General features: G+C 37.5%; 1 protein-coding gene across 3 annotated transcripts; it reads right to left on the bottom strand.

Moving 5' to 3' along the window:
* Positions 1–60: 60 nt before the first annotated feature.
* Positions 61–27,829, bottom strand: LOC120417642 (zinc finger MYM-type protein 4). Of its 3 annotated transcripts, none has more exons than XM_039579755.2 (8): positions 27,683–27,829; positions 20,562–21,733; positions 12,598–16,173; positions 7,225–7,350; positions 7,046–7,167; positions 6,845–6,980; positions 296–395; positions 61–235 (listed from the first exon to the last, which is right to left on the bottom strand). In XM_039579755.2, the coding sequence occupies exons 2-8, from the start codon at positions 21,577–21,579 to the stop codon at positions 61–63; spliced, it is 5,253 nt and encodes a 1,750-aa protein (XP_039435689.1). In that variant the 5' UTR covers positions 21,580–21,733; positions 27,683–27,829. The 3 variants fall into 3 exon arrangements, with proteins under 3 accessions (XP_039435689.1, XP_039435688.1, XP_039435690.1); XM_039579754.2 differs by lacking the exon at positions 27,683–27,829 and adding an exon at positions 22,214–22,418; XM_039579756.2 differs by lacking the exon at positions 27,683–27,829 and adding an exon at positions 22,204–22,418.
* Positions 27,830–27,848: the final 19 nt, after the last annotated feature.

Below are 27,848 nucleotides of genomic sequence, written 5' to 3' on the forward strand. Positions count from 1 at the left end.
TGCGTTGGAGTTGGAGGTGTTGTTGTCCTCGTTGTTGTACTGCTGCTGGGTCTCGTTTCATTAGCTGGTGAGCAGCGCGATGTTGATTTCCTTCACCATCTTAACGCGGTGCAGCATCTTGCTGAGGGCGTCCTTGCTGAGGGCCTGCGTCGAGTACCAGACGGGGGAGTCGGGCACGCAGGACCGCTCCGGCTGCAGGTAGAACACGTCGTTGCGCGTTTTCACGCTTTCGGGGCTGTTAAAAGAAATAAAAAGTGAGTTCAACATTCACAACAGTACTGATCAACCAACTCACCATTTCGACAGGTAGAACTCGTACAGCTTGACCGGACACCGCAGCGGGTTCTCCTCGTTCTCCTGCTGCTCGTAGACCTTCTTTTTGCGGGAGTTGGCGGCTATTTGGAGGAGGAAAATAACAAAAAAAAGCCATGAAAAACTTATTCTCAAAAGATTTTTTATCCTTATTATTGCAAGCGATCGTTGGATCTCAACCGTAATATTTGAGTTAATGATTTATCAACGAAAAATAAAACTTAGAAACTTGAAAAAAATCAAAAATATTACTATACGGGAATTTGTGATGGTGATTTGAGCGGATCGCATCCTGGATTTCGTCATGTTTTTGTGATGATTATCCAAGTCCAAGTTGTCTAGGAATTGAACCAGATGTTCTACACCAGGAAAGCTATTCTTTGACCGATCGCTCCCATCTCCACCGCACACCAGAAAGAAATGGTTGATGTTCCACTTTTTTAAGAGGATAAGGGAAAATCTCCATGGTATTCTAAGGAAAGTTTTGCTTGAAGGTAGACGGTTTTCAAAAAAAAAAAAAAAAACCGCCCTAAACAAATGGTAACGAGCTTATCTCTTATTGGATGATAAGATTTAAGGCACTTGAAGGCATCATTTCAGATCGGCCATTTGGCGGCCATGTTTGTTTTAGAAAAACATTCAAATCTTGATCCAGAATGTATCAATCAAAAAATGGGTTTCTTTGTGTTGTTTGTAGAAGCATTTTACATATAGTGATTATTTTTTCATTTCAATTTACTATTTCTGGACCCTGAATTCAGAATCATCATTGACAGTCATTGCCCCAAAAGTGAAGGACACCTTCTACGACCTTAATCATTCATATAATAAAAAATAATAAAAAACGGAATATAAAAATAAAAAAAATCTAAAAAAATAAAATTTTAAACTAAAGATTTTAAAAATAATAATTTAAAAAAAAAGATATTCAGATTTTGAAAAGTCTCAACAAAAAAAAATCAAGATCACAATACTCTGAAATTCAAAACCTTTAAATTTAAAGAATCTTGAGGGACCATCCATAAATCACGTGAACACTTTTTTTTTGGAAATCTGAACTCTCCCGAAATCTGAACAATAAAAAATCTTTTTTGTATGAACAATCACCAACTCCTTCCCCTAAAGTTTCCTCTTGGTTTATAGATGTCCCCTGGAATCAAATATTAAAAAAAAAAACCTATAAAAAATCTGTATGCAAAAAAAAGAAGATATCACATCTGAAATTTTCAAAATTTAGAATCTAAAAAAAAAATTCCAATAAACTAAATATAATTTTTTTGCTTTTTGGGTGTTTTTCAAGACGACAAATTTCAAGCCAACTTTTCAAAAAATTTAGGCAGAAAGCTTTAAAACATTCGCAATTCGCAATTCGCAATTTTCAGTGTAAGAACGGGCCTTGACCGATCTTATGCACTAGGTTCCCGACGAACACGCACTGCCCTTACACCTACATCTCACCCTTGCTCTGAGTCAGTACGAGCAGCACGCTAGAACACGCTTTGAGTGTTCGTGCCAGGCATGCACACCTTCTTTTCCGGTTACGCATTTTAACTCGGCCGGGGGTGGTACATTACGTAGGGTTTGATGTAAGTATAAGCGCCTAACCATTTAAAGTGTGCCTATCAACTTTCATTAAATTGTAATTGTAATTTTATTGAAACGATATCCTGTTAGTTTACACTGTATATCAGGGCAAGGAGGAGGAGGTGCAAAAACTGTTTTATTTTTAGTTTGAATTCAAAAACTAGTTGTTATTTTACTGTGTATTGTTTTCTCCTGAAATCTTTCCTAGTGTTGAGTCGTGTTTATATGTTGCTATTTTTTTTTGTCGCGGTGTTTTGTTACAATTTTTGGTCCTAAGCATGTTATAAAAGTTTACCAAAAGTACAATAGTAATATTTGTGTTAATCCATTAACCATTCCATAAATTGAGTAAGGGCTCAAACCTCACTTGTTTGAAAAAAAGGGTGAAGATTGAAAACAATAGACAGTTAAAGAGAATATATTTTATAAAAATCAAGAATCAATAGTAAGAGAATGCTGATTTTATTTTAAAGAATAAAAATGAGAAGCTGGATGTAGTAGATATAAAATTATACAATAGTTAATAAATAGAGATAAAAAAAAAAAAAAACAAGCGTAGATTATAGTAATGATAACTTATAGGACAGATAAAGAATTATTCAAATAAATAAAATCGCAAAAAAATCAAAAGAGAAAAGACTAATGATAAATAGACTTTATATTACTAGTACATTGAGGAAAAGTATTTTTTTAACCAAAAACACAAAGTTTGTTAAAGCAGTATCAATTGGTAAAAAAAAAAAAGAGTGGAAAAGCTTTGAGAGACAAGAGAATCAAAAGTAAGAAAAATCAAAATCAAATGATGGATATTAAATAGAAGAATCAATGAAGAATTGAGAATCAGTAGAGCAAAATAAAAATAGGAGATTGGTGGTAGCTGAGAATGAAGAGAAGAGAAACCCCTTTGTGCGATGTTTCAGGTACATCCACAGCAGTTGACTCAACATACTGCGAATCAAAACAATACCGTCTACAATCACAAATTACTTCCCTTTCCCACATTGTTGCGCCCCTTTCTTTTAGCCGTCTCGACTCTGACCCGCGGTGGTCAAAGGTTTACGATCCGTTTCCACAGGCCACCAGCTAGGTCATCATGAAAACCAAGCCAACGTGGAGGTAAGAAAATAGGACACTCGCCAGGAACCAGAGCTATACTGTTCTGATCAAGGTAATTCGGATGATCTAACAGAACTACGGATGTAGTTAGTTGCGCTCCTTCCAGGATGTTCCTTACGTGGACGTCAACCGAAGAGCACGCAACAAGGTCAGTGCCATTGCATGCTCTTAGGTATCAATCCTTGGCCTGCAGAAAGCTTTAAAACATGAAATAAAATTAGCAATGGCCTGAGCGATTGTAATTTTTTTTAATTGGAAATGTTTTTTATTGGAAATGTTTTTTTCTTCAACAATATTTTATGTCAATGAAGTTTTGGAAAAATTTTGAAGGGGAGTTTTGAACAATTTACTCATAAAATCTACATGTTTACAAACATTAAAATATTTAATAGTATAAACATTGAAAAAAGATTACAAATTCAAAAACTCGAAACAACGAAAATAAATAGAAATTTTAAATTTCAAGTTTCATAAATTTATGAATTGGCGCCACCGATGTCCACAATCACACTCAAAAATTTAAAAAAATCAAAGTATAACAATGCGTCATTATATGTTAAATTCTAAAATACCATCATTCAGATATTTGAAAATTTCAAATTACCAAAAAATGTACAAAGCTTTCAAAAATTTAAAATTGTTGTTTTTAATGTAAAAAATATCCGAATTAATGATTTTTTTTTTTTTAATTGTAAGCCCACCTCCGTGTACGCACGAGAGCAAGCAGCAGTCAAGTGCTCAGTGCTCCATCGTTTTTTCGATTTTTTTCGCCGTAGTTTACCGTGATTAGCCGCGAGTTTGCTCCACCAGCATGCCAAGGGCCGGCCGTGGCCGTGGCAGTTCGAGTGCGGCCTCGAAAAACCCGCGAAGTTCGTCTACCGGCCGTGTGCAAAAAGGTAAACAAACCAACGCCGTGTCGACCGCCATCGCGCAGGGGGAGTGAGCGCAGAAGGCATCGACAAAAAGTTACTACATCCCGGATATGTTCCGAGATCACCAGTGCGAACCCGTTCCGGTACCTCCGGTGCCACGACCAGTGGCACATCAACATCCGCCAACATCCCCATCAGGAACGAGTTCCAGATGCTGAGCGACGATGAAGAAAACAACAACAACACCGACGGTAGCAGCACTACCGACGACGACGAATACGATGATGGTCGTGCACGGAAAAAAGTGCCGACGTCAAAAAAGAACAATTCTCCAACGGAACGAAGACCACCTCCAATTTTTGTTTTGGACACGTTGGCGGACGATGTTGACGAGTTGCTGGAAGGCCTCGGATATTGTCTGAAAGTCGGTAAGTCGTCAGTGCAAGTGATCACACTGAACAGAAAAGATTTCGACCTGGTGCTTGAAGAACTGAAGCGTAGCAACTTCAACTTCTACACATACGACCCAGAGAAGCCCCCTGTTAAGGTGGTCTTGCAGGGTTACCAAGACCGTCCGATCGCCGACCTGAAGCGACACCTCTCGAACGCGGGAATAAAGCCACGGGAGATAAAAGTGCTCTCGCGAAAGACAACAGTCACGGGTACGCATACCCTGTACCTGTTGTACTTCGACCGCGGCACCGTCAAGATCCAAGATCTGCGGCGGATTAAGACGTTGGACGGTTTTTGGGTAAACTGGCGGTTTTACACCAAGAACCCGACGGACGTAGCACAATGCCACCGTTGCCAGAAATTCGGCCACGGCTCGCGGAACTGCAATCTCCGGCCCCGCTGCGTGAAGTGCGGTGAGTCGCACCTCTCGGAGGCGTGCGCACTGCCACGAAAGGCGGACTTGGGGGACAAGGCAGAACAAACCAAGCCGCGCGTAAAGTGCGCGAACTGTGACGGCAACCATACCGGCAATTACCGCGGATGCGTCGCGCGCAAGGCCTACCTCGAGGAGCAGGAAAAGAGGAAGAAGAAAGCAGCAGCGTCTCACTCTCCTCAGCGAAGTACGAACGCAGCCGTTCCTGCAGCTGGACAGCGTACGGTTCCAGCGGACAACCCAGCGATCCCTCCTGGCTGGGGGCGATCGTTTGCCAGCGTGGTCGCTGCCGGTAGCGGCAATGCGGCCTAGCAAGAAGTCACCGGGGAAGATCTCTTTACCCTGCCGGAGTTCTTTGCTCTCGCGGGGGAGATGATGACGCGGTTTCGGAGCTGCCGTAACAAGGCGGAGCAATTTCTGGCCCTCGGGGAGCTGATGATCAAGCATATCTATAATTGATTATTTTTGTCTGTGATCTAGTTTTAAGCTTTCTCTCTATCTATCCTTTTCCCATTGCACTTTCTGTAAGTTTTTTGAAAACTTTTTCTTACTCTTGTCTATTCCATAGTTATAAGTAATAATTTTTCGATTGAATTACGATTTAAACACAGCTGAAAGGAACACCAAAACTCTGTTGTGCACCTAAATGAACTCATTGTAACTTGATTATTCACAAATAAAACCGAATTGAATTGAAAAATTAAATTGTAAGATTCGTAACACTATCGAATTTATCATTTAAAAAAAATATATAAACACCAATAGTTTATAAAAATAAACTTAACAAAATTTAAAACAATAATTTGAGTGAAAAAAACAGAAATAAGCTTTCTAAAATATTATGAATTTCAGAAAATTACATTTGAAATCCTCAGAAAAATTTCATTTTTAATCGAAACTTCGGATAATTGAGTCACGTAATTTTTATTTTTTGTTGTTGTCTGATTTTTGATTATCAAGCTTATGCATGACCCCTGAACTACGCTTAAGTGATTTAAAAAATCCAAAATGGATATATTTAATAGGCAATCAACTATTCAAATTTGACTAAAACGGGGTCGCAGAACTCAAATTTGACGTTTAAAGTTAGAAAATCAAAAAAAAAACGAAAACAATTTATTTTTGTTCATGATTCGATTATCCCAAGTATCATGAAAACCTTCGGATAATCGAAACTTCGGATTATCGAGCCTTCCGTCGGACGGGGAAGTAAATGTTGGCCCCGGTCTAACCTAGAGGTTAGGTCGTAAGCTCAGTCCAGGTGTTAGGAGTCGTCTCCCTAGGTCCTGTCTCGGTGGAGTCGCTGGTAGGCAGTTAGGCTCACAATTCAAAGGTTTAGTTGGCATTTAAAAAAATATTAATTTTCAAAATTAACCCTCTACTGCTCAAATTTTTTATCAAAAGTTTTTATTTTTCCCGTGTTCAGGAGGTCATTTTGAGCGACTTTTGTTCTACGAAAAACTTTACTTCTCTTGTTTTATGTTTTTGTTGTTTCATTTTTAGTATTTTAATTTGCATTTATCTTGTTTAGTTTATGTTTGTTTTTGGTAGTATTTGGCCTACTCTACCACCTCCTATCATTACATTTTGCCTATCTTATTTTTTCATGTTTTTACAGTAACTTTTCAATTTTTTGCATGTTTTCACATTTTCTGCTATAAAATGGCACCATTGTCATTTAAATTGTAAATAAATGCGTAGAGGCATAGTCTGGAGCACTAGAAAAATTACTGCATACTTCTTTTTACATAAAATATTAGAGATGTTAGTAAAAAAACATTGCCAAAGTTGACCTCTAAAAAAATTACATTGGCAAAGTCACATAAAACAAGTAAAACTTCCAACCCATAAATTTTCAAAAAATTTTAAGAGTTCTTCTTTCAAATGCTATTTAAAGATCAAAATTTGGTTGAGAAATGGATTTTTGGCGATTTTTTTAAATTGAAGCCCGTCTAAAGGCGGGGTTGGGTTGTAGAGGGTTAATGAAAAAATAAATTTGGGTCATACGAGTCTGTAGAAATTTGCAGAATCGCTTGCAACAACAATCAGCGTGATTTGGTGTTTAACTACTCACCGAGTGACGACTGCGGCGGGTAGAACCGCAGCAGGACGTTCCGCGAGCCGGGCATTTTGGCGCCGCCCTGGTTCGGGTTCCGCTTCCAGTGCTTCATGATGTGCGAGAAGCTCAGCTCCATGTGCTCCTCGACGGTCTATCAGAGTTTGGATTCGTTTAGATTAGTCAAAAATTCTTAAAAGGGTTGATACGATAACTCACCGTCAAATTAAAGTGCTTCGTGTTGAAGAACATGAGCGTGCTGAGCAGGACGTGGGGCGAGTGCGCTCCAAGCTGTTTGCACTCCCACAGGTGCTCCTCCTCGACGCGGGTTACGATGTATTCTGTAGGTAGATGAAATCGTTAGTTTTGGTTACAAGACAAATTGAAGGCGAACTCACGAGAATCATTGTAGAGCACGGAGAACTTTTTGGCGACCTCGTCCAGGCAGTCCGTGAAGCGCTCGTAGTAGGGATCGGTGAAGATGTTGTCGATGCGGCCGTTCTCGAACAGATACTGCTGGATGCCTGTTTGAGAAGATTGGTTAGAGGTTCGAATGGTTTTGAAATAGTTTCCACAGGGTGACCACTCAAATCCCTTTTTCAAATTCCCGACTTTTCCAGAAAGCTCATTTCTTATCTAAATTTCAAACAAAAAACTCTCTATAAGAAAAGTCAATATCAAACACCGAAAAAAAAATCTGAATTAATTTAAAATATATCCAATTCTTGCAATTTTGTTAACACAGAAACTGAACAACAAATTAAAAAAAATACTTCAAAAATGGAAATTCATTATTATGATTCAGCGTAGAAACACAAAAAATTAGTCTTTGAAAAATAATCGAAAGTTTAACAATACTTATAACTTGCATGTTATTTTTGCCTTCCTCACCTTACTGAGGAAAGGCTATAAAATCACTCGAAAAATGAACTTCTTAATTTGACCTCGTAGACCCACCTTCACGTATACTGATCGACTCAGAATCATGTTCTGAGCAAATGTCTGTGTGGATGTGTGTAGGTGGGTGGACAAAAAAATTGTCGCTCGATTATCTCCGGACTGGATGAACGGATTTTGACCGTATTAGTCTCATTCGATCCGTCTTGGGATCCCATAGGTCTCTATTTAAAATCAGCAAGTTTAGTTAAGTACGTCAAAAGTTATGCTAAAAAAACGATTTTTGCGTATGTCCGGAAGATTGTAAAAAGGGTGGTTTTTGTAAGAAACCCTGTCATGTTATACATTTTCAGAAAGGTATTAAAAAGACCTTTCCAATGAGCCCAAAACATTGAAGATCTGACAACCCTATCAAAAGTTATTAGCACTTAAGTGTTATTTATACACTTTTTGGAGGCCGGATCTCAGATATTTCAATGAAAATGATGTCCGGGTCCATCATGCGATCCATTGTTAGTTAGATAATCGAAAGACCTTTCAAATGAGCCTAAAACATCAAGGATCTGACAACCCTATCAAAAGTTATTGGCACTTAAGTGTTATTTATACACTTTTTGGAGGCCGGATCTCAGATATTTCAGTAAAAATGATGTCCGGGTCCGTCATGCGACCCATCGTTAGTTAGATAATCAAAAGACCTTCCAAATGAGCCTAAAACATCAAGGATCTGACAACCCTTTCAAAAGTTATTGGTACTTAAGTGTTATTTATACACTTTTTAGAGGTCGGATTTCAGATATTGTGATAAAAATATTGTCTGAATCTTCCATGCTAACTATCGTTGGATAGGTTTTTTTTCATCCGACCTTGCCGATGAGCCAGAAATATTGATGGTCTGCGAAAAATATCAAAAGAAATGAGTAATAAAGTTGAATTGTTAAACATGTTAAGGGGGAATGTTGCTATTTTTACTGAATGTATTGACTTTATGAATATGAGGAAGGCACCAACCACCTAAAGGTGGATCAAGTAACGTTTTTAAACTGGCAAACGTATAGTTTTTGATACTTCGATTCAACTGGAAATGGCAAAAAGTTGAAGATAAATGAATTTAAAATTTCATTCTTATTTTTTTAAACTTCATCATCATTTTAAATCAAAGAACGATTAAAACATAATTGCTGTTATTATTCTTTCAAAGGATTTAGAAAAATATCAAGGAATTCATAAAAAAAATGTTTTTGCCAAGTTCCCTTTTTAATTTTGTAATTTTTGATATGGAATTTATCTAGTGGTCAGTATTCAACTGTTTTTTTTTTCTTTTTTTTTCAATGAAAATTCAGTTTGATATTATTTTATGTTCTCCCACTTATTTTCAGCAAAATTTTATAAGAGACAAATTTTTTAAACAATTTTGCAATAACTAAAAATTTCTTGGATTGATTTATTTGCAATTTCAAAATTTTTATTATGTTTTCAAAACGTAAAAAAGTTTTTGAATTTTGGATTTTATTCGATATTCAAGTTTTCCGAAAACTGAAAATCAAGCTTTATCTATAGTAGGTGATTTACCCATACTCACTAAAAAAGTTCAATGGAAACATCTGGAACAAAAAATATTTGAAATTACTAAATAAATTTAGTTAAACAATTAAAAATATTTAATAAAAAAAACATTGCCAAACTCAAGTTGGAATCTGTTTTCAAATATTCAATCTATGTGACAAAATGAAATAGAATCATTCCGAGCAGACGGAAATAACGTGGGAATAACATTTCTTGATATTTATAACAGGATTTGTTATTCGTCGTTATATATTTTTTGTTATTGGATTGTTATTGCAGGGTTGTTACGAAAAAGTTGAAATTCGCGCCATGTAAAAAAAGAAATTCGCGACAAAAATAGAAGAGAGTAGCATAATGACTTTTTTTTTTAAACGAAAAAGAATAACTTAGAAAGCATTTGAATCAGTACCGTTGATCAGTTGTGGATTCAAATCCCACCTGCACCAACCTTTTTCGCCATTTCTGAAAGATTACTAGCAGTTGTTGTAACACTTTAAATATCGTTGCTTTGAAAACAAATTCAGGAGAAAATTAAATTTTAAATTCAAAAAATTTAAAAGCAATAAAATATAAAAATCGCAAAATTTTAAAATCTAATGATTTTGTACTCGAAAACTCTCGCCAAAATTTTACTCCGAAAAATCGAAAAACTAAATTTCTATTGTTTTCTTCTCTAAAATTTCTACAAAAATATGACTTAACAATTTATTGATTTAATAATTTAATGATTTAATAATTTAATGATTTAATAATTTAATGATTTAATAATTTAATAATTAATTAATTTAATAATTTAATAGTTTAATAGTTCAATAATTTAATAATTGAATAATTTAATAATTTATTAATTACAGAATTTAGGAACATTCTTAAAAAATTAAGGATTTTAAGAATTAAAAAAAAAATTCTTCCAATGTTAATTTTTTTCGTAATTTTTCAATGTGCTAATTCTTTTTTCTTTTTGCGTTTTTGAGTCTGTAAGTTTGGAAATTTCAAATTATGAATTCTATTTTTTGTATATTTGAATATGTAAATTCTAAAATTTTCAATTTTTTGAACTTCAGATTTCTTATTTTTATAATTTTAAAATTATATTTCACTTTTAGACGGAAATATAAATTTTAGATTGAAAAAACTTAAAAAATCTAAAAAGTTTCATAGCTTCAAATTTTTTAAGTGCTGTAATTTTCGAATTTTGTAATTTTGATTTTAATAAAATGGTTATTAATATGATCTCTCAATATTTATTGTTTGTTATATTAAAAAGTGCCTTGGAACTTTTGTTTAAAAAATAATGTCAAATTTATATAAGATATCTCGATAAATTTTTAAAAATAAACGCGCCTTGAAGATTATTTCGAAGTTTCGTATTTTGTATTATTACAATCAATAATTTTCAGAAGAAAATTCTCTTCATTAATTCTTAGAAATTGATGTTTTTGCACTCAACGAAAAAGATTGAATTTATTTAATTTCTAGCAATATATTTTTTTGTAACTTGAAAGAAATTTTATCGTTCTCAATTACTTTATTTATCAAAATTGCTATCCGCGCGAAATCCGCGCCTGAACAAATTTAGCCAGCAAATCCGATCATCCCAATAACAGTTGGAGGTATTCTTCCATAACAAAAAATGTTATTCCAAAGTTGTTTTGGCTTTCAACCAATATCAGACCAGTAACAAATTTTGTTATGATAACATAAACTGTTATTAAACCCTTATGCAAAAATGGATTTTTCAAGAAGATTCCATAAAACTTTCTGTTATTTTAACAGTATTTGTTATTGAAATGGCATAAATTTTGTTATTACCGTCTGCCCGGGATAACTCTAAGCTGACCATTAGGCTCTATTTTTATATTAGTTTTTCATTAACCCTCTACTGCCCAAATTTTTTATCCAAAATTTTTATTTTTCCCGTGTTTAGGAGGTCATTTTGAACAACTTTTGTTCTACGAAAAACTTTACTTCTCTTGTTTTATGTTTTTCTTGTTTCATTTATAGTATTTTAATTTGCATTTATCTTGTTTAGTTTAAGTTTGCTTTTGGTAGTATTTGGCCTATTCTACCACCTCCTATCATTACATTTTGCCTATCTATTTTTTTCATGTTCATGTGTTTCATGTGTTCAGTCACTTTTTCAATTTTTTGCTTGTTTTTCACATTTTCTGCTCTCAAATTTCACCATTATCATTTAAGTTGTAAAAAAATGCGTAGAGGCATAGTATGGGACACTAGAAAAATTACTGCATACTTCTTTTTACTTAAAATAAAGGAAATGTTAGTAAAAAACACAGCCAAAAAAATGACATTTTAAAAAACATTGGCAAAGTCACATAAAACAAGTAAAACTTCCAACCCATACATTTTCTAAAATTTTAAGAGTTCTTCTTTCCAATGCCTTTAAAAGATCGAAAATTGGATGAAAAATGGATTTATGGCGATTTTTTAAATCGAAGCCCGTCTAAAGGCGGGGTTGGGTTGTAGAGGGTTAACTTTACCCTTTTGTTTGATATACAAAAATCAATAGAGATAATTTGAATCATAAAAATATTATGAAAATCTGCGTCAAAGACTTCCAATATTTATATTGATTTTGAATGTCCCAAACAGCTTTTCCATGTTCAAATATATTGAAATATTCTAAAGAACCTTAAATTTAAAGTAGTTTACTAAAGCAGAATTGAGTGAATTTAGTTTGAAAATTATACTAGTAGTTTATGCAACAAGTTGCAAAAAGAGGATTTTTTCAGCACGAGTCGTACATTTATCCAACGAGGTTCACCGAGTTGGATAAATACGACGAGTTCTGAAAAAATCAAGTTTTGCAACGAGTTCCATACAACATTTTTTGCATTTCCGAAAAACACCCTTTGAGTGAAATTTTAAGTCAAATTTTCATGTATTTTGTCAATAAATCGTTTAAATCAAAAAAATGTTGAAAAGTATTACTTTTCAAAACAAGTGCTGAAAAGTTCAACTTTTCAGCACCCATTTCAGTGCTGAAAAGTAGAACTTTTCAGCATTTATTTTGAAAAGTGTTGCTATTCGATTCTCTTATTTTTGGTACAGAAAAGTAGGCTATTTCGTCGTTCAAGAATGACAGGAAAAGTAAGTAGTTTCACGACGGAATTGCAAAAAAATATTACATAATTATTCAAGAGTTGAAAAATAATTTTCAAACAAGTATGCTCCGACTTTTCCCGACTTTTCGACACTAAATCATAAATTCCCGACTTTTTCCCGACTTTCCCGATTTCCCGACTTGAGTGGCCACCCTGAAATTTGAAATGGTTAAGGTGGCTTACCCAACACGAGGTAGTAGATCGTGTCCGGCGCGTACTCGGTGCCGTTCGGCTTTCGGACCTCCTTCACGAACAGACAGAGCGAGTAGTTGAGCTCGTCGGCGGTCAGCTGGAGGATCTCGGACTTGAACGGCTTCCGCCGGATGGTGCTCTTCTCGAGGTCGGCGTTCTTGGTGAGGACCCACTGCTTCCAGGCGTTGACGCCGAACGTGTACTTGAGACACATGTTGGCGTCGGGCTTTTCGGCGGGTTCCCGCGGGGGTTCCGGCGAGGGTTCGCTGATCTGTTCCCGCTTGATGCGCTTGTTGGGGGAGATTTGCTGTTGGCGGTTGTTGTTGTTGGCTCGGGGTGAGGCTTGGGCGCGTTTGCGGCCTCCCCGCTGGGCACCGGCCGTCGCTGCGAGGGCGGCCGCTTGCCGTTGCTGTTCGAGCATCATGAGCTGGTGGTGGTGCAGCTGCTGCTGGGAACCGTCGTCGTGGCCGTAGCCGTGGTGGGCGGCGGCCGCCGCCTGCTGCTGGGCGATCGTGTTGGCCTGCATGGCGGACTCGAGGTCGACCGGTGGGTCTTCGAAGTCGTTGGAGGCCATCTTGAGTGCCATCTGGACGAGATCTTCGTTGAACGAGGTGTTGTTCTCGATGCCGTCGGCGGCGGCAGAGGTGAATTGGTCGTCGTTGCCGCCGTTGTCGTCCGAGTCGGAGTCGCTTTCGTCCTTCTTTTTCTCGCCGGCGACCATCTCGGCCATCATGAGGAGTTCCGCCTCGTACGGGTCGGTGGGCATCTTGTCCTGGATCTTTTTGATCTCCTTCATGATGCCGTTGGCGGAGTTGCGCGTCGTCGGCACGAAGATGGGCACGGGGATGGGGAGCGGGAATGGCACTGGAACCGGTGTTGGCAGGGAATACATGTACATCGGAGTTGGAACGTAAATTGGAACCGGAATGGGAATCACAATCTTCCTTTGGAGCCAATCTTCAGTCTGGCACTCGACGTTGCACTGAACAGGTCGACAACTGACCGCTTTTGATTGTTGGATTGGTTTGCACATTGTTCCCGCGTTTGCCACAGCAACTGGTGTCGGAGGAATCGTGACGATCTGCGTCTTGTGCTCGACCCGCGGTGGCGGCGGTTCCGGTGCCTCGTAGTGAACCGGCGCGGGGACGCCCAGCTGAACGCTGAGCGGTTCCAGCGAGATGCGCAGCTCGGGTAGATCCATGCCGACGCCGGCGGACGACGATTGGCGCGTCGTCGACTTGGCCGAGGAGGGGGCGGCCGGTGCCGGGGCAATGGCGACCGGTCCCTTGGACCGGGTGGACCGGTTGCCGAGCTGGCCCGCCAGCGATTGTACCGACGAGATGACCGGGAAGTCGCCGGACTGCATGACGGCGTTGGCGACCGCGGCGGCCGTCCGCGCCGGACGACCCTTCTTGTTGAGGGCGGTGCTGCTGGCTGTGGAACTGTTGTTGACGGCGGCCATTGCGACCGCTGGGAGGGCTCCCGTTTTCTTGACACGTTTAGGGAGGCCGGTGGGAACCGGGGCGTTGCGCGATTCTTCCGAGTCGATCGTGAGCGGCGTCTTGTTGAACTGACTCTGGAAAGACATAACGCACTGGTAGGTACAAAAGTTCCGCACGCTGGCGTCGCTCATCGTCAGATGGTACTGCGGCGTTTTGAGCTGTTTGCAGTGATCGCAGTGGATCTGCTTCATCGAGAGTGCGTTTACGGAGACCTCGCACAGCGTGAGGCAGTTCAGCGAGCACATGGCCATGTTGCCGACCACCTTCTGGATCATGTCAAAGTTGTACTTTTTCACCTTGCACCAGTTACAGGAGACGATCTTACGGTTCGTGATGATGAAGAGATTCATGCAGATCTTCGAGCAGAAGGGCGCTCCCTCGGGGCCACGATCCGACGTGTAGATGGTGAAACAGTCGGCGGATTTGCGCTCGAAGAACATCTTGCACATGGTGCACTCTTCCGGGCAGACGTTGTTGACGAACTTGAACGCCGAGAAGCACGGCGTGCTGCAGAAAAAGTGTTCCCTGTTGTCCAGCGTCACGTTGATCTTGGTGACCTTCTCGTGGTTACAAACGGCGCAAATGTGCGGAACCTGGCGCTTGCTCGGATCCAGCACTTCTTCGTACTTTTTCAAACAGGTCTGGGTGCAAAAGTCCTTGAACAGGCCCTTATCTCCGACCGGCGCCAAAAACCCAAGCTCACCAACGGTAATGTCCCGCTGGCAGTACGAGCACACCTTCAAGTTCTTCTTGTACTGATCGAGACAGCTCGATCGGCAAAACTGCCTCACATCAAACCCAAACCGGACGCAATACTTGCCCAAACTGGTCACCGAGACCGAGCTCGCGCACATGGCACAATTCGAACCGACCGAGTTCTGATACACCCCCAAACATTTCTCGTTGCAAAAGTCGAGCGTTTCCCACTGCAGCGTCTTGTCGTTCATCTGGATCAGCTGGTAACACTGCGAGCAACGGCGCATAAAACTGGCCTCGCGGTCAAGCCGGGCCGTCTCCGCCTCCTCCTCGGTGCGCGCCACAAACTTGCTCACCTCCTGCGGCGGTTCCGGCTCATTCGGCACACGCTTCGGCAAATCCCGCACCCGCACCGACCGACGCTTCAACCTAAACAGATCCTGATTCTCCGTCATCAGCAGGTTCAAACAGTCCTCGTGGCACACAAACAGCTCGTCCTCGTCCTGCAGGAAAAAGTACTTGCAACTCTTGTTGTCATTACACTGAATGCACTTCTTCTCCTCCGGCTCCCCCTTCTCATCAATCAAGTAACGCTTCCTCTTCAGCACGTACTTCTCCGGGTTGATCGTCGTCAAATGCTCCACGCACTTCATGTCGCACAAATACCGATACTCCTTCGTCCTCTGATACCGATACTTGCACGTCTTCCTCTTCTCACACCGGCTGCAGTCCTGCTCGCAGTCAAAGATCTGCACGATCGCCACCCGCTTCTGGATCAGCACAAACTTGCCCGGATGTTCCGTGCGCACCGACTGCACGCAATCAAACGTACAGATAAACTTGGCCTCCTCGCCGTCCTCCTGAATCAAACTGTACTCGCACAGCTTCTCACCCGCACACTTCAAGCAAGTCTGCTGCATCGGCTCCGGCACCTCGCGAATCTCATTAACCTGCGGTGGCGCATCCGCCTCCTGCTCCAACTCAGCATCCACCTCGATCGGCTCATCCGCGGCCGCCTCCATCCGCACATCCGCCTCCTCATGCTCCTCCTCCGTCACTTCCTTCTCCCCTACCGTTTCGTCAACCTCCTTCTCCCCCTCAACAACCTTGTCACCGCCCTCCTCCCCACCAACATCAACGGCATCCTTGTCCTTTTCCTTTTCCGCCGGCTCAGTCGCCGCCTGCTGCTGCTCGGTGGAAGCTTCCTGCGTCGCCGCCACCTCCGAACCGTCCTGGCTCTTTTCCGACTCTTCGCGGGCTGCCGTCCGGGCGCGCTCCTTGTCCGCCTCGGACGGTTCTCGCTCGTCGTCCGGCAGCAGGCAGACGTTCTCGTCGACGCCCTCGCCCTCGGACAGCTCGTCGACGGCGTCTGGGAATAAGAGGGAAAAAAAGGTTAGTTTGAGAAATTGACTAAGCTAAAGCTAGGTACGGAGCTCGGAAGGAAAAGTTGTACTTATTCAAAAATTCAACATGCTTAACTAAGAAAAAAATAAAATAAAACGCAAAATAACAAATTTAAAAATTTAAAATTTCTTTAAAATATTTAACATTTCCAAAAATAAAATAAAAAAAAAAACAAAAAAATATATATTAATTTGACATTCTACAATTAAACAGTTTTATCACAATTGCAATTTTTATAAAAAATCTCAAATTGTAAATTCTGAAATTCCTTGATTCTAAATTTTCTTAAATTTTAAAAGTTAAAAAATAATAATTCTTAAATGTCGCCATTTTAAAAAAAATCTATAAACTTAAAATCTAAAAAGCAGAAATTCCAAAAAAATAATCTCAAACTGTAAAATTTAGTTTAAAAATTTAACATTTTTTGCACAAATAACGAAAATCTTAAATTTCAAATAATTTGAGAATTATTCTCCTATTCCAGAATTCTTAAATGATTTTTTTTCCTAAATTCTAAAAATTTAAAATTTTAAAATACTTAAATGTCGCCATTTAAAAAAAAAGTTCTAAAAACAAAAAAAAATCAAGAAATTCAAAAAAAGAGAAATTAATGTCAAACTGTAAAATATAAATTTAAAATTTTACATTTTCATCACAATTTTTAAAAAAGACTCATATTTTAAATCTAAAATTCCAGAATACCTCAATTCAAAATTTTCGAAAAATTGAAGATACCTAGATTTTGCCATTTCTCCCGCCATCTCAAACTACAGACAATTTTGGCGCAGTTTTAGAGGTTAAAAACCCAAATTTTAAAATTAAATTAAAATTTTGCTTATCCGGAGTAAAGTTTGACGAAGACTTCGTACAATCGAGTACGAACTGTTTTTAAATATTATGTGTAAAAAAATGTTTTAAATTCTTTTCTCCAAAAATCACTTTTTTCAAAAATTTCAAAGCTTGGTGGCAACTTTTTTGCATATTTCTCTACGGCTTAACAGTTGCGGGTTTTGGTCCTCTAAAATATATTAAAAAAAATTTCAATAAAAAAAAACGGATTTTGGGAAATTTATTTTTTATGAAAAAAAAAATGAATCAAAAAAATCCGTGTATTGATTTATTTTTTTTAATATTCCTTATTGCTACCTACTGCCTTGATAAAAAAAATCCTTCAAAAGTTACAGATACTCGAATATTTAGGTCAGTGTTGCGTTCCTCACGCGCTCACGCGCTCGTGAGCGCTCACTTTTCGCTCATTCGTGAGGAGGAGCGCTGCGCGAGCTAGCTCACGTTTGCCCGCGCTCACGTTTGCTCCGATTTTTCCAGCTCGCGTTTGCCCCACGTTCGCGCTCGCGCTCATTTTTCGCTCACGGAGCGCTCACTTTGGAAGTATCGCGAATCGTTTTACTTTTTGAGACAGTTTTTTGTTTTTCAATCCTAGTTTGATTTTGTACTTAAGGCGCAGCATGTCAGTGGAAACAAGGGAAGGGTATGAGCGCGTGAACAAAAAGGACTGTAATCCTTAGAAAAACTTACAAAACAATGAAATAATTCAAGAAGATTTATGTTGGGGTAAGTTCGATTCAATGTTATATGCTTGGTTGATTAAAATATAAAACTGGGTAAAATTGTTGAAACAGTTCTCTTTTTACAAAAAGCCTCCAAATTGCTAGTGTTTGAAATAACCCATTTGAATGAAATAATAAAAAATGGCATTGTTATGTTTTAGCACATAAAGGGTGGCCCCTCTTCCGTCAAGTAAATTATATCTAACACTTCCGCTACCAAGCCTCTGAAAATATTCAATTACAGATTCAATAAATGATTTTTTTGAATATGGACATTCTCTAAAATGTTCAGAATATGAGGGATGATTATAACTTTTATAAAGCTCACTGCTGTTTTTTTAAAGGTCCAATAAAACAATTTTTTTTTGTGTTTTTAAAACCGCCTTGAGCAAAAACTCCGGATTCTAAAAACTTAAAATAAACATTTGTCAATTAAATCAATTTTTTGTACATATCAGTGCATCTCTTCACGTCAATGATTTTTTTTTACATTTAGAATGAGTTAGCTCTTTGTTAGCACACTCAAGAGTGAATCATTCTGCCCCTTCGCTAATTCTGAATTTAAATAGAACGTACATTTCGGTTCGCCGACTAAATTCAATATTCATTTTATTGCTTATTTTTGTTTGTTTGACCACTTTCTTGTTTGTTTTTGCTGCCTGTGCTGAGATAGTTCTAGAAACTTCGTTCAAAACAGGCAGATGCTTCAACAAGGAAAAACAACTACCTACTTTGGCTCACCAGCTCACGTGAGCGCAAAACGCTCCGGTGAGCGTGAGCGAGCACGAGCTACCTGATGAAAACTCACGCTCCAGCTGGAGCGAGCACGCTTTCCGTGAGCGCTCGCTCATTCGCAACCCTGATTTAGGTACCATTTTTGTATGGACAGCTGCCAAAATTGTTTGGAAGCTTGTATGAGTGAGCCAATGACACAAAATGGCTTCTTTGGTCATAGTTCGAGCTAAATAAAAAAAAATACAAAAAATGGTCGAAATCGGCCGATTTCGTATAGAACTGCTCATTACAAAAAATATTAAATTTTTAAAATTTTGAAATTCCAAGTTGTCAAAAACCTACAAATAAAAAAAGAAAGTTCTAAAACTTTAAAATTGCAGAGTTTCCAAATTTTTACATAGGCATCAAAAATAGACTAAGGAATTCAAAATTCCACAAACCAAAAACAATTTCAAAAAGAGTAAAAAATTTAGAATTCAAAAATTTAGAAACTTTCGTATTAAATACAAATATTTAAAAATTCTAAATTTGGATATTCAAATTTTTAGAATTTTAAGTCAAAGATCAAAATTCTAAAAATTCGCAGTTTCAAAAACTTAGGAATCGCAAATAAAAAAAAAAAAGATTTAAGAATTCAAAAATTGAAACTACAAAATATCAATAATTCAGTAACCTTGTAATTCAATAAAAGTTCGAAAATATAAATATTTGAAAAAAACTTAAAAATAAAAAAATAAAGACTTTTTTTAAAATTTTTGCAAACCTAAGAATTTATAAGCAAAAATAAAAAAATTCTGAAATTTTTAAATGCTAAATTTTAAAAATAAGGAATTAAAAATATCAAAAAATCAAGAATTCAGTAACATTACAATTCAATAAAATTCCAAATATAAAAATATTTGAAAAAAAAACCTTAAAAATTAAGACTTTTTTAATTTTGCAAACCCAAGAATTTAAAAATTAAGGAATTCAAAATTAAGAAATCAGAATCTTTAATTTTTTTTATGAAATTTAAAAATGCAAAATAAAAAAAATCAAAAATAAAAAAAATTGGAATTCAAAAATTCTGAAACTTTGCAATTCAATAATTCAAATTAAAAAAAATACAAATATTAAAATTCATAAGTTTTAGGTATTCAAATTTTTAAATTAAAAATTCAAATTTCAAAGTTTTAAAAATTCAAAATCTCAAAAATGTAGGAATCAAAAAAATTAGAAATTTAAAAAATTGAAAATACAAGCATCTGAAAATTTTCAATACTTTCGAAATTCGGGATGTCAAAAATCTAAGATTTCCAAATTTCTAAATTCAAAACTTAAATTTTCATCAATTTAGATATTCAAAAATACAAATCTAAAAAATTACGGAGTTTTTTTTATTTTAAAGATATCAATAACTCAGGAAAAAATTCCAAAACATAAAAATTAAAAAAGGCAGATATTTAAAAATTATTAAATGTAACATTCTAAAAACCAAGAATTCCAAAATTATAATTTTCAAAAATTATTCCAGACTAAAAAAAACTGAAGCAGCATTTTAAAGGGGCGGTACGACATTGCTTTTAAAGCCTTCATTCCCGTTTAATTGCATGTAATGAAATGCCGTATGTGCAATGTCGTAGAACCCCTTTCAAATGTGGCTCCAGAATTGTAGGAAATCCAACATTTAAAAATAAATGTTTTAAAAATTTAGAAAATCTTTCAAAATATTTAAAAAAAATAAAATTAATAAAAATAGCAAATTAGGGTTTTTTCAAACAATTTTAGAATTTAGGAATTGATTTTATTGTATATATTGTATTTTGAAATTAGGAATTTTGAACATAACAGTTTTTGAGTTAAAAAATATAATTTCAAAGCGCTCAAATTTAAAAATTTTCAATGTTAGAATATAGAAATTTTAAAATTTCTGTATTTTGGAATCAATTTTTTAAATTTATGAATTTTGATATACTTTAATATTGCGAAATGTTCCCCTAGATAGATATCTTTTCTTGAAAGTAAGATAAATCTTTCCCAGCTCCGTAATTAGCTTAAGTTTAAAACTCACCATCCGCAACGCTCTCGTCCACGTGGTGCTCTCCCGCTTCGGCACCGGTCACATCCATTGTCGAGTCGTTAACCTGCTGTTCCGAGTCATCGGCCGTGGCCACCGTCGTGTCCGCATCGCCATCGTCAACCTCTCCAATTGTTTCATCGTGATCTGCCGGCGGTGCCGGCGTCGTCCTCGACGAACCCTCCCCATCCTTGGCCGGTTCCGCAGCATGCTTTATCTGGTCGAACGGATCCAACGTCGTCGATCGCTCGTGTTCCGTCGACTTGTCCGTCTCGTCCATTGGCTCTCCCTCACCGTCGCCGTCTTCTCCGTCAAGTTCTCGCTGCGCTACGCTATCATCCACGTTGGTCATCTCGATATCGTCCAGCAGGTCACTTTCGTGGACCTTCTCCGTTGATTCCTTCTCGCCGCCTTCCTGCTCTTCCTCCCCATCGGCTGGGACCTGACTTTCGCCCTTTTCCTCAACGACCGGCAACGTCGGCGCGAAGCTGTCTCCGTCGTCCTTGCCGTTGTTTTCGTCGGCGTCGTCGCCGCCACCACCCTCATCAACACCACCCGGCGAATCCTGGTCCACCTCCATCTGTTCGGTGGGCGTCGTAGGCGCCGCCGCCACTTGCTCCTCCTCCTCCACCGGAGTGGTCTGTTCTTCGGCGGCACCTCCTTCCTGCGATTCCTCTTCGCCACCCGTCGGAACCGACGCCGGGGCTTGACCCTCTACCTCGTCCGTGCCGGCCACCGAGGACGATTCCTGGGATTCTTCCGGGACGGGAGCGTCTACGGCGTCTTCGCCTTCCGGAGCTGCTGCGGGAGCTTCCGTTTCTTCCTGGGACTCTTCCGGGACGGGTTCTTCCTCGTCAACGGGTTCGGCCTCGACCGGCGTGGGGACGTCCGTGTCGGTGGGAGCCGACGCTGGTTCCTCCTCGACGGGTGCTTCCGCCGGGGTGGCACTACTTTCTTCGGTCGGATTACTTCCGCCCTCGTCCACCGGCGGATTATCGCTAAACTCGTCCATGGCAGGTGGCTCAAAAGATGGTTAAGTTTTTTGTGTTCTCTCTGGTTTTATACTTATTGAAGCTTATTTTACTCGTTAAATTGATTTCCCACGATGGTGTAGTACGATGTCCTGTTGTCTCTGGTTTCACGATGTGTTTATTTCAAAATTATACCTAAAATGAAACAAGTTACAGTTTTCAGAACGTTTTAAACTTACAAGAATTTTCAAACAGAAATAATCAAAATAAATGCTCAGTTGGCTTTGGCTTAAATAATTCGCGCGCGCCTCCAACATAAACGTCAAACTGCAAGAAATTGATGAAAAGAAAACAAAATAAAACTCCGCGAAGAGTGCCGCCGCCGCGACGCGTCCACCCAAAACTGTGAGCATCATCGGCGAGGGGCGCCGCGGCAGCAAAAACAAAAAAGAAGAAAAAAAAAGCTTCGCGCGACTCCCGCGTTTCCTCCCATGGCCAACTTTGACCGGCCTTTTTCAGCACCAAACCCGAACCAAATCTCACCGGAAAAGGTGAAAATCCGTTCCACCCCTCCGCAAGCACACACCGACACCGGAATCGACCACAAAATGCACCCACTATTCACCAAAAAACCAAATTTTCACTCCCCCCCAAAAAAAACGCACCGAAAATTACCTGCCGACTTTTCGCGTCGAAATTGGCCACTTCCGGGCTCGCATTCACAGTTCCGCCGGCGCGGCGCGACTTTTACTCGCGATGGGAACCGGTTCCGCCGGGAACGGAGTGCACTTTGACCGCGAAATTTGCTGTTTTTCTTCACCAGCAGCAGCGGCACAACATTGTGTCAAAAACAAGCGCACACCATTTTGTTTTTCCCCTCCCCGTCAGGTCAACCCACCCTTCACAGACAGAATGCCAAAAAAGCTCGCGACTTGTCAACGCGGCTGGCAGCACTGAACACGGTGCAAGAGTGTGCGGACCCTGTGACTGGGAGTGTGGAACGTTGCGTCATAATTATATAAAAATATTATGTCATAATTCGACGCCAACATTTCAAAAAGCATCATGTACAAACCATGCGTTTTGAGAAAAACGCATTTGAATGTTGAGCATCCATTTTCAATTCCCATTTTAATATAAAAGCAAAATAAGATGTTCTAATAATAACAAACGATGAAAAACGTTGCTTTCATTGATACTTGATCATCCAAATTCAATAAAACATTATTTCCGTCGTTTTATTTAAGAAAAACAAACATAACTCCTTTTGAAATCACCAACGTCTATATCACCCTGCTGTCATTGAGGGGGACGCTTTGTTATGATTCGTTTTTCTTCGCCGAATGTACATGGCGCTTTGTTCATGTTGCTTTTTTTTCGTGACGAGGTTTATGGAGTCTTTTGTTTGACAGGTTGACAGGGCTATATAAACAGGGACTGCTGATGGCAGAGATTTTGTTTATGTTACTTTATTTAAAATCATGATTAAACAGACTTTACTGAAGTAACTTTTGCTCATTTTTGGTGGAGAGGTAGCTTATTAGGAGTACTTTTAGAATATGCAAGAACCCAGAAAGTGTCAAAATGTACATGATGCCTTTTGAAATGTTACCGTCGAATTATGTATAAAACATTAAAATGTCATACATTTTTGAAATTTTAATATTTTAAGATTCAAGCATTAAAAAGAGGTCAAAGAATATTTGAAATAGGAAAATTTAGAAATCAATAATTTCAAAATTCAGAGATTCAAAATTACAAATATAAAAAAAAAATCACAGATCCAGAAATTAAACAAATTTAAAATTTAGAAAAAAAAAATAAAAAAAAAATCAATATCCCAAAAAGCAAAAAAAAATAAAAAAAAATTATAATTAAGGGTCTCCTACGAAAGGCCGAATCTCAAAAGGCCGAATCCCGAAAGGCCGAAATTCAAAAGGCCGAATTACTCAAAAGGCAGAATTCTCATAAGGCCGAATCCCAAAAGGCCGAATGCTCAAAAGGCCGAATCTCATAAGGCAAACCGCGCCCAAAAAGGCGGAAACGCATTCCAAACTTCGTTTGAAATGCGTTCCGCCTTTTCGGGCGCGGTTTGCTATTATTATTGTTATAAGCCATAGTTATGAAACAAACATTGGTTGGGAAATAAAGAAGGCATAACTTTCTAGCATTGCTGCTAACTAAATTTTTAAAGTTTCTATTTATTTGACGCAAAAAATTAATTGTAATTATTTGAATTCATTTAAGTACTTAATGACGAATGAACCATAATTCAATAAACAAAAAGATTGAAATACTTTTGAAATGCTTTAATTCATTCTACTCTACTCACTTATATGCAGGGTAACAATATGATCGGTGAAGATAAACATTATGTACTTATTTCGCTAAAAATTGAAAAAAAGAACAGTTTACTGTATCTTTGAACATCATAATCAATGAAAATCGTGAAAATATGAACAATATTCTGAATTTCATAATCATTCTGCCTTTTGAAAAATTCGGCCTTTTGAGACGTTCTGCCTTCTTAGCAAAAGACAAAATTCGGCCTTTTGAATTTCGGCCTTCCGCGATTCTGCCTTTTGAGTTTCGGCCTTTTTAGGCAATCCCATAATAAAAAAAACTATTAAATATCAAAAACTCAGAAAAACGAGAATTTTTAAATCCAAAAATCAAAAACAAAAATATTCTAAATATTATAATAAATTTAAGAAAAAACTTTCTTTAGAGCTACCAAAAATCTGAAATGACATGAATCTCAACATTCGAAAATATAAAAATTCATAAATAAAAATTCTGAAATTTTAAGTTGAAAAGAGAAAGAAATCGCAAAATTTAAAAATGTTAGAGATTCAGATACAAAAACAAACTAAGATTAAAAAATTCTGAGATCTGAAAATTTAGAAATTTTTATTTAAAAAAAATCAAAAAACAATACAATCAATACAAATTTAAAAACTCAAAGCTACAAGAAAATCCAAAATCTAAAATGCAAAAAAAAAATGAATTCGAAAAAATAACAATTCAAAAATTAACCCTCTAACATCCATGGTAGAAAAGTGCACAAATTTTTTAGATCGAATTTCTCGGAGACAATATCTGCTTCTTTTTAGGAAACATAATATAAACTATCTTCTGACCAAATTTCATCCACATTGATAGAGTAGTAGGGGAAATTCTCGTATATTTGGCAGGTTAAGGTCGTAGAAGGTGTCCCTCGCTTTTGGGTTAATGACTGTTAATGATGGTTCTGAATTCAGGGTCCAGAAATAGAAAATTGAAATGAAAATATAATCACGATATGTAAAATGCTTCTACAAACAACACAAAGAAAACCATTTTTTTATTGATACATTCTGAATCAAGATTTGAATGTTTTTCTAAAACAAACATGGCCGCCAAATGGCCGATCTGGAATGATGCCTTCCAGAGCCTTAAGCACTCGCTCCATCCAATTTCACTATTTAAACAACTTATTTTGTAAAGCCGTTTATAGAAACCTGCTTTCTCAATTACTATTGAAAATGCGATCAATAAACTTGTCATAGCATCATTTTTTTCTGTATCTCGACTTTTTTTTATTAGGTCCTATAAACATATGAAAGACAATAGCTTATAGGACATTTTCAAAAAAAAAACTCTGGGTATTTTAGTTATTCTCAAACTTGTATGAGCATATTAGGAAATTATTGGTAGAAGTGCGACTAGTTTTATTAAAGGTTTAGCAATGAATAAATTGAAAGAAAATGATGTTAGAGATAGTGCCAATCTCCTTTATCAAATTAGCAGAAATATTAGCAATGAAATCTTGTTTTTGTGAAGATAGATTTTTTACCGGGACAGAAAATAGGTGCAAAACTCCAAATTTTAAAATTTTGCGTGGATTCAATGTTTGTGGGCCAAAGTAAAGCAATTCTAGAGATAATGGACCAAAATTGATCCGTTTACTATTTTTAAAACAGGTGAAAATCTCTGGACGTTATAACTTTAAAAAAAACAAAAAAAAATCAAAAAAATTTAAAAAATATTAAACTTGGAAATTTGTAAAGCCCAAAAATAAGAGTATTAGAATGAATAAAAAAACTAAAATTTTAAAATAAAAAGTTAAATTCTCTTTTTTGATAATGTCCTATAAAGAAATTCGGATACACCTGGGATACACTCAATGTTTACATTTGTTTACAGGACCTTATAAAAAACTATAGAATTCTGAAATAAAAAAAAAAGAAATATATGAAATTACTAAAAACTATTCAAAAATATCAAAATTCATATATATTTTTTTTTAATTCCGAAAATTGAAAAAATTTAAGAATACAAAAAGATCAAAAATTTAAAAAAAAAGATTTGGAAATAGAAAAAAATAGAAATCTAAAAATTCAAGATTTACAGATTAAAAAAACAAAATCCAAATATTAAAAAAACGAAAATTAAAATGTCATAGGTTTTTCAATTTCAGCATTTTAAATTTTAAAAATCAAAAATTAAAATTTTAAAATTCAAGAAAAAGCCATATCATTTGCAAATATAAATCTGGGTAATGGAAAGATTGAATGCGTAACGTGATTTTTTAATGACCCCACATTGTTTACATCTACAAAGAGGAGGATGTTCAAGCAGAAGTATGACTTTTTTCTTAACCCTCTAACGCCCAGAGCTGTTTGCTTATCGTAAAAATAGTAAATGGCTAAATTTTGGTACAATAATGCAGGAAATACTTTACTTTGACCCACAAACATCGAATTGGCGCAAAAAAGTTGAATTTGAAGTGGTGCACCAGAGCACCATCAGGAAGATGAGCAACTTTTTTAAAAATCACAAAATCTCGTTTTCTTCAAATCTATTGGTTCAGTTGCTTGAAAATGCTTCGAAATGTGTTAAAAACTACTTATGCTTTGCTGTAAGACCATATTTCTGAAGTTTGAATTACAAATTCTAAAATTTCTGCATTCTCAGATTTCTTTGATTGGCTCATTAAAAACTCACAAACAACAATTTTCATGAAAAATAAGGAAAATAATAAAACCATCGGTCTAATAACAATGTATTGTCTTGTTTATGAATAGTCGAAACGTTTATAAACTTTTGTTTTGATAAAAATAAGTTTTTTCTGTAATTTAGAAAAAAGTGCTCCTGAATATTTAGTTGCTCATATGCCTGGGTGGTGCTCTGGTGCACCAAATAAAAAAGGTTGAAAACCACTCAAAACCGGTCCAAACTCACAATGTTATTCGTGATTGTTTCATACAATTTTGTGTTTGGTAATTTTTACGGGCTTTCGAAAACAGGTCTTATTTATTTTCCTAAAATTGGCCCATTTTTGTTAACATTTCGTACTGTAACTTTGCTTGTGCTTAACCAAATTTGATGAAATTTGGGGAGATGTTAGTATACATTCTACATGAACACCTGCAACTTAAAGCACCATGAAAAGTTTTGTCAGTTCCGAGATATTTGAGTTCAAAGTTTTGGTGCTCTGGAGTAACCATGGGCGGGAGAGGGTTAAGGGTAAATGAGCTATTTTATAACCAGTGGTAAATGTTTTGTTTTGCTTAGGTTTTGACATTGTTTGCTGCAAAATTGTGTCTTTTGCAAGATTCGAATGGTTAAAAGGGGGTTTTCTTTTTTCACGGGTCGAAAGAGGGTGTGAGTTATTTAATTTTTTTCCTCCTCTTGTAATAGAAGAACGCGACTGCCGGTGGGTTAAAAACATTAAATTCATGCAAAACCTTTTTGCTCACGTCAGTGGATATTTAAATAAGGAGTGAGCAGAATACATTCATTGTTTACAAACCGGCATTTGCCCATTTACATTGTTTTGCTTTAACTTAATTAAAAAAAATGATAAACTTTTTTCCCAGAACCAGTCAACTCAAATCCGCCCAACTTCAGCCGCAGGGGTGATCGCAACTGGCAAAACATTTCCCCTCACTTGCAAGAAAATTCCCACTACCCGTTGCGTCTTTCAAGCCAAAAGCTCCGCACCGCCGTCAATGAGCTCGATGTTGCTAGCCCGGCTCGCAAGCCGTCAAAGTTGGCTCCGAAAATGACGCCTTCTCGGAGTTTCGATTTTTCAATTTTTATTTTGCCGCAGATTAGCACCGTGCGGGCCCGGCACCGGCCGCAAACATCCGTCCCACGTACCTGGTCCACCGGCGGCACTTTTGCGCGGACTTTGCCGTGGTTTCACCCGAATTGGTTTCACTTTTTTGCACTTTTTCGTCCACTTTTAAAGTTCTGGCACTGCACGCTCGCACTCTTTCGGCTGACCACTCTACCGGCCTCGCAGGTCATTGGGACGGTGTGCGCG

This window comes from Culex pipiens, chromosome 3 (genome assembly GCF_016801865.2).
Source record: "Culex pipiens pallens isolate TS chromosome 3, TS_CPP_V2, whole genome shotgun sequence".
NCBI classification, from domain to species: Eukaryota; Metazoa; Arthropoda; class Insecta; order Diptera; family Culicidae; genus Culex; species Culex pipiens.

Bases quoted from the DNA above. Each gene is read 5' to 3' on its own strand.
- LOC120417642 (XM_039579755.2), bottom strand. From the start codon at position 21,579: ATGGACGAGTTTAGCGATAATCCGCCGGTGGACGAGGGCGGAAGTAAT. The intron at 7,168-7,224 runs GTGAGTTCGCCT...ATCTACCTACAG, and splicing joins CGTGCTCTACAATGATTCTC to AATACATCGTAACCCGCGTC. The intron at 236-295 runs GTGAGTTGGTTG...TTCTTTTAACAG, and splicing joins GAGTTCTACCTGTCGAAATG to CCCCGAAAGCGTGAAAACGC.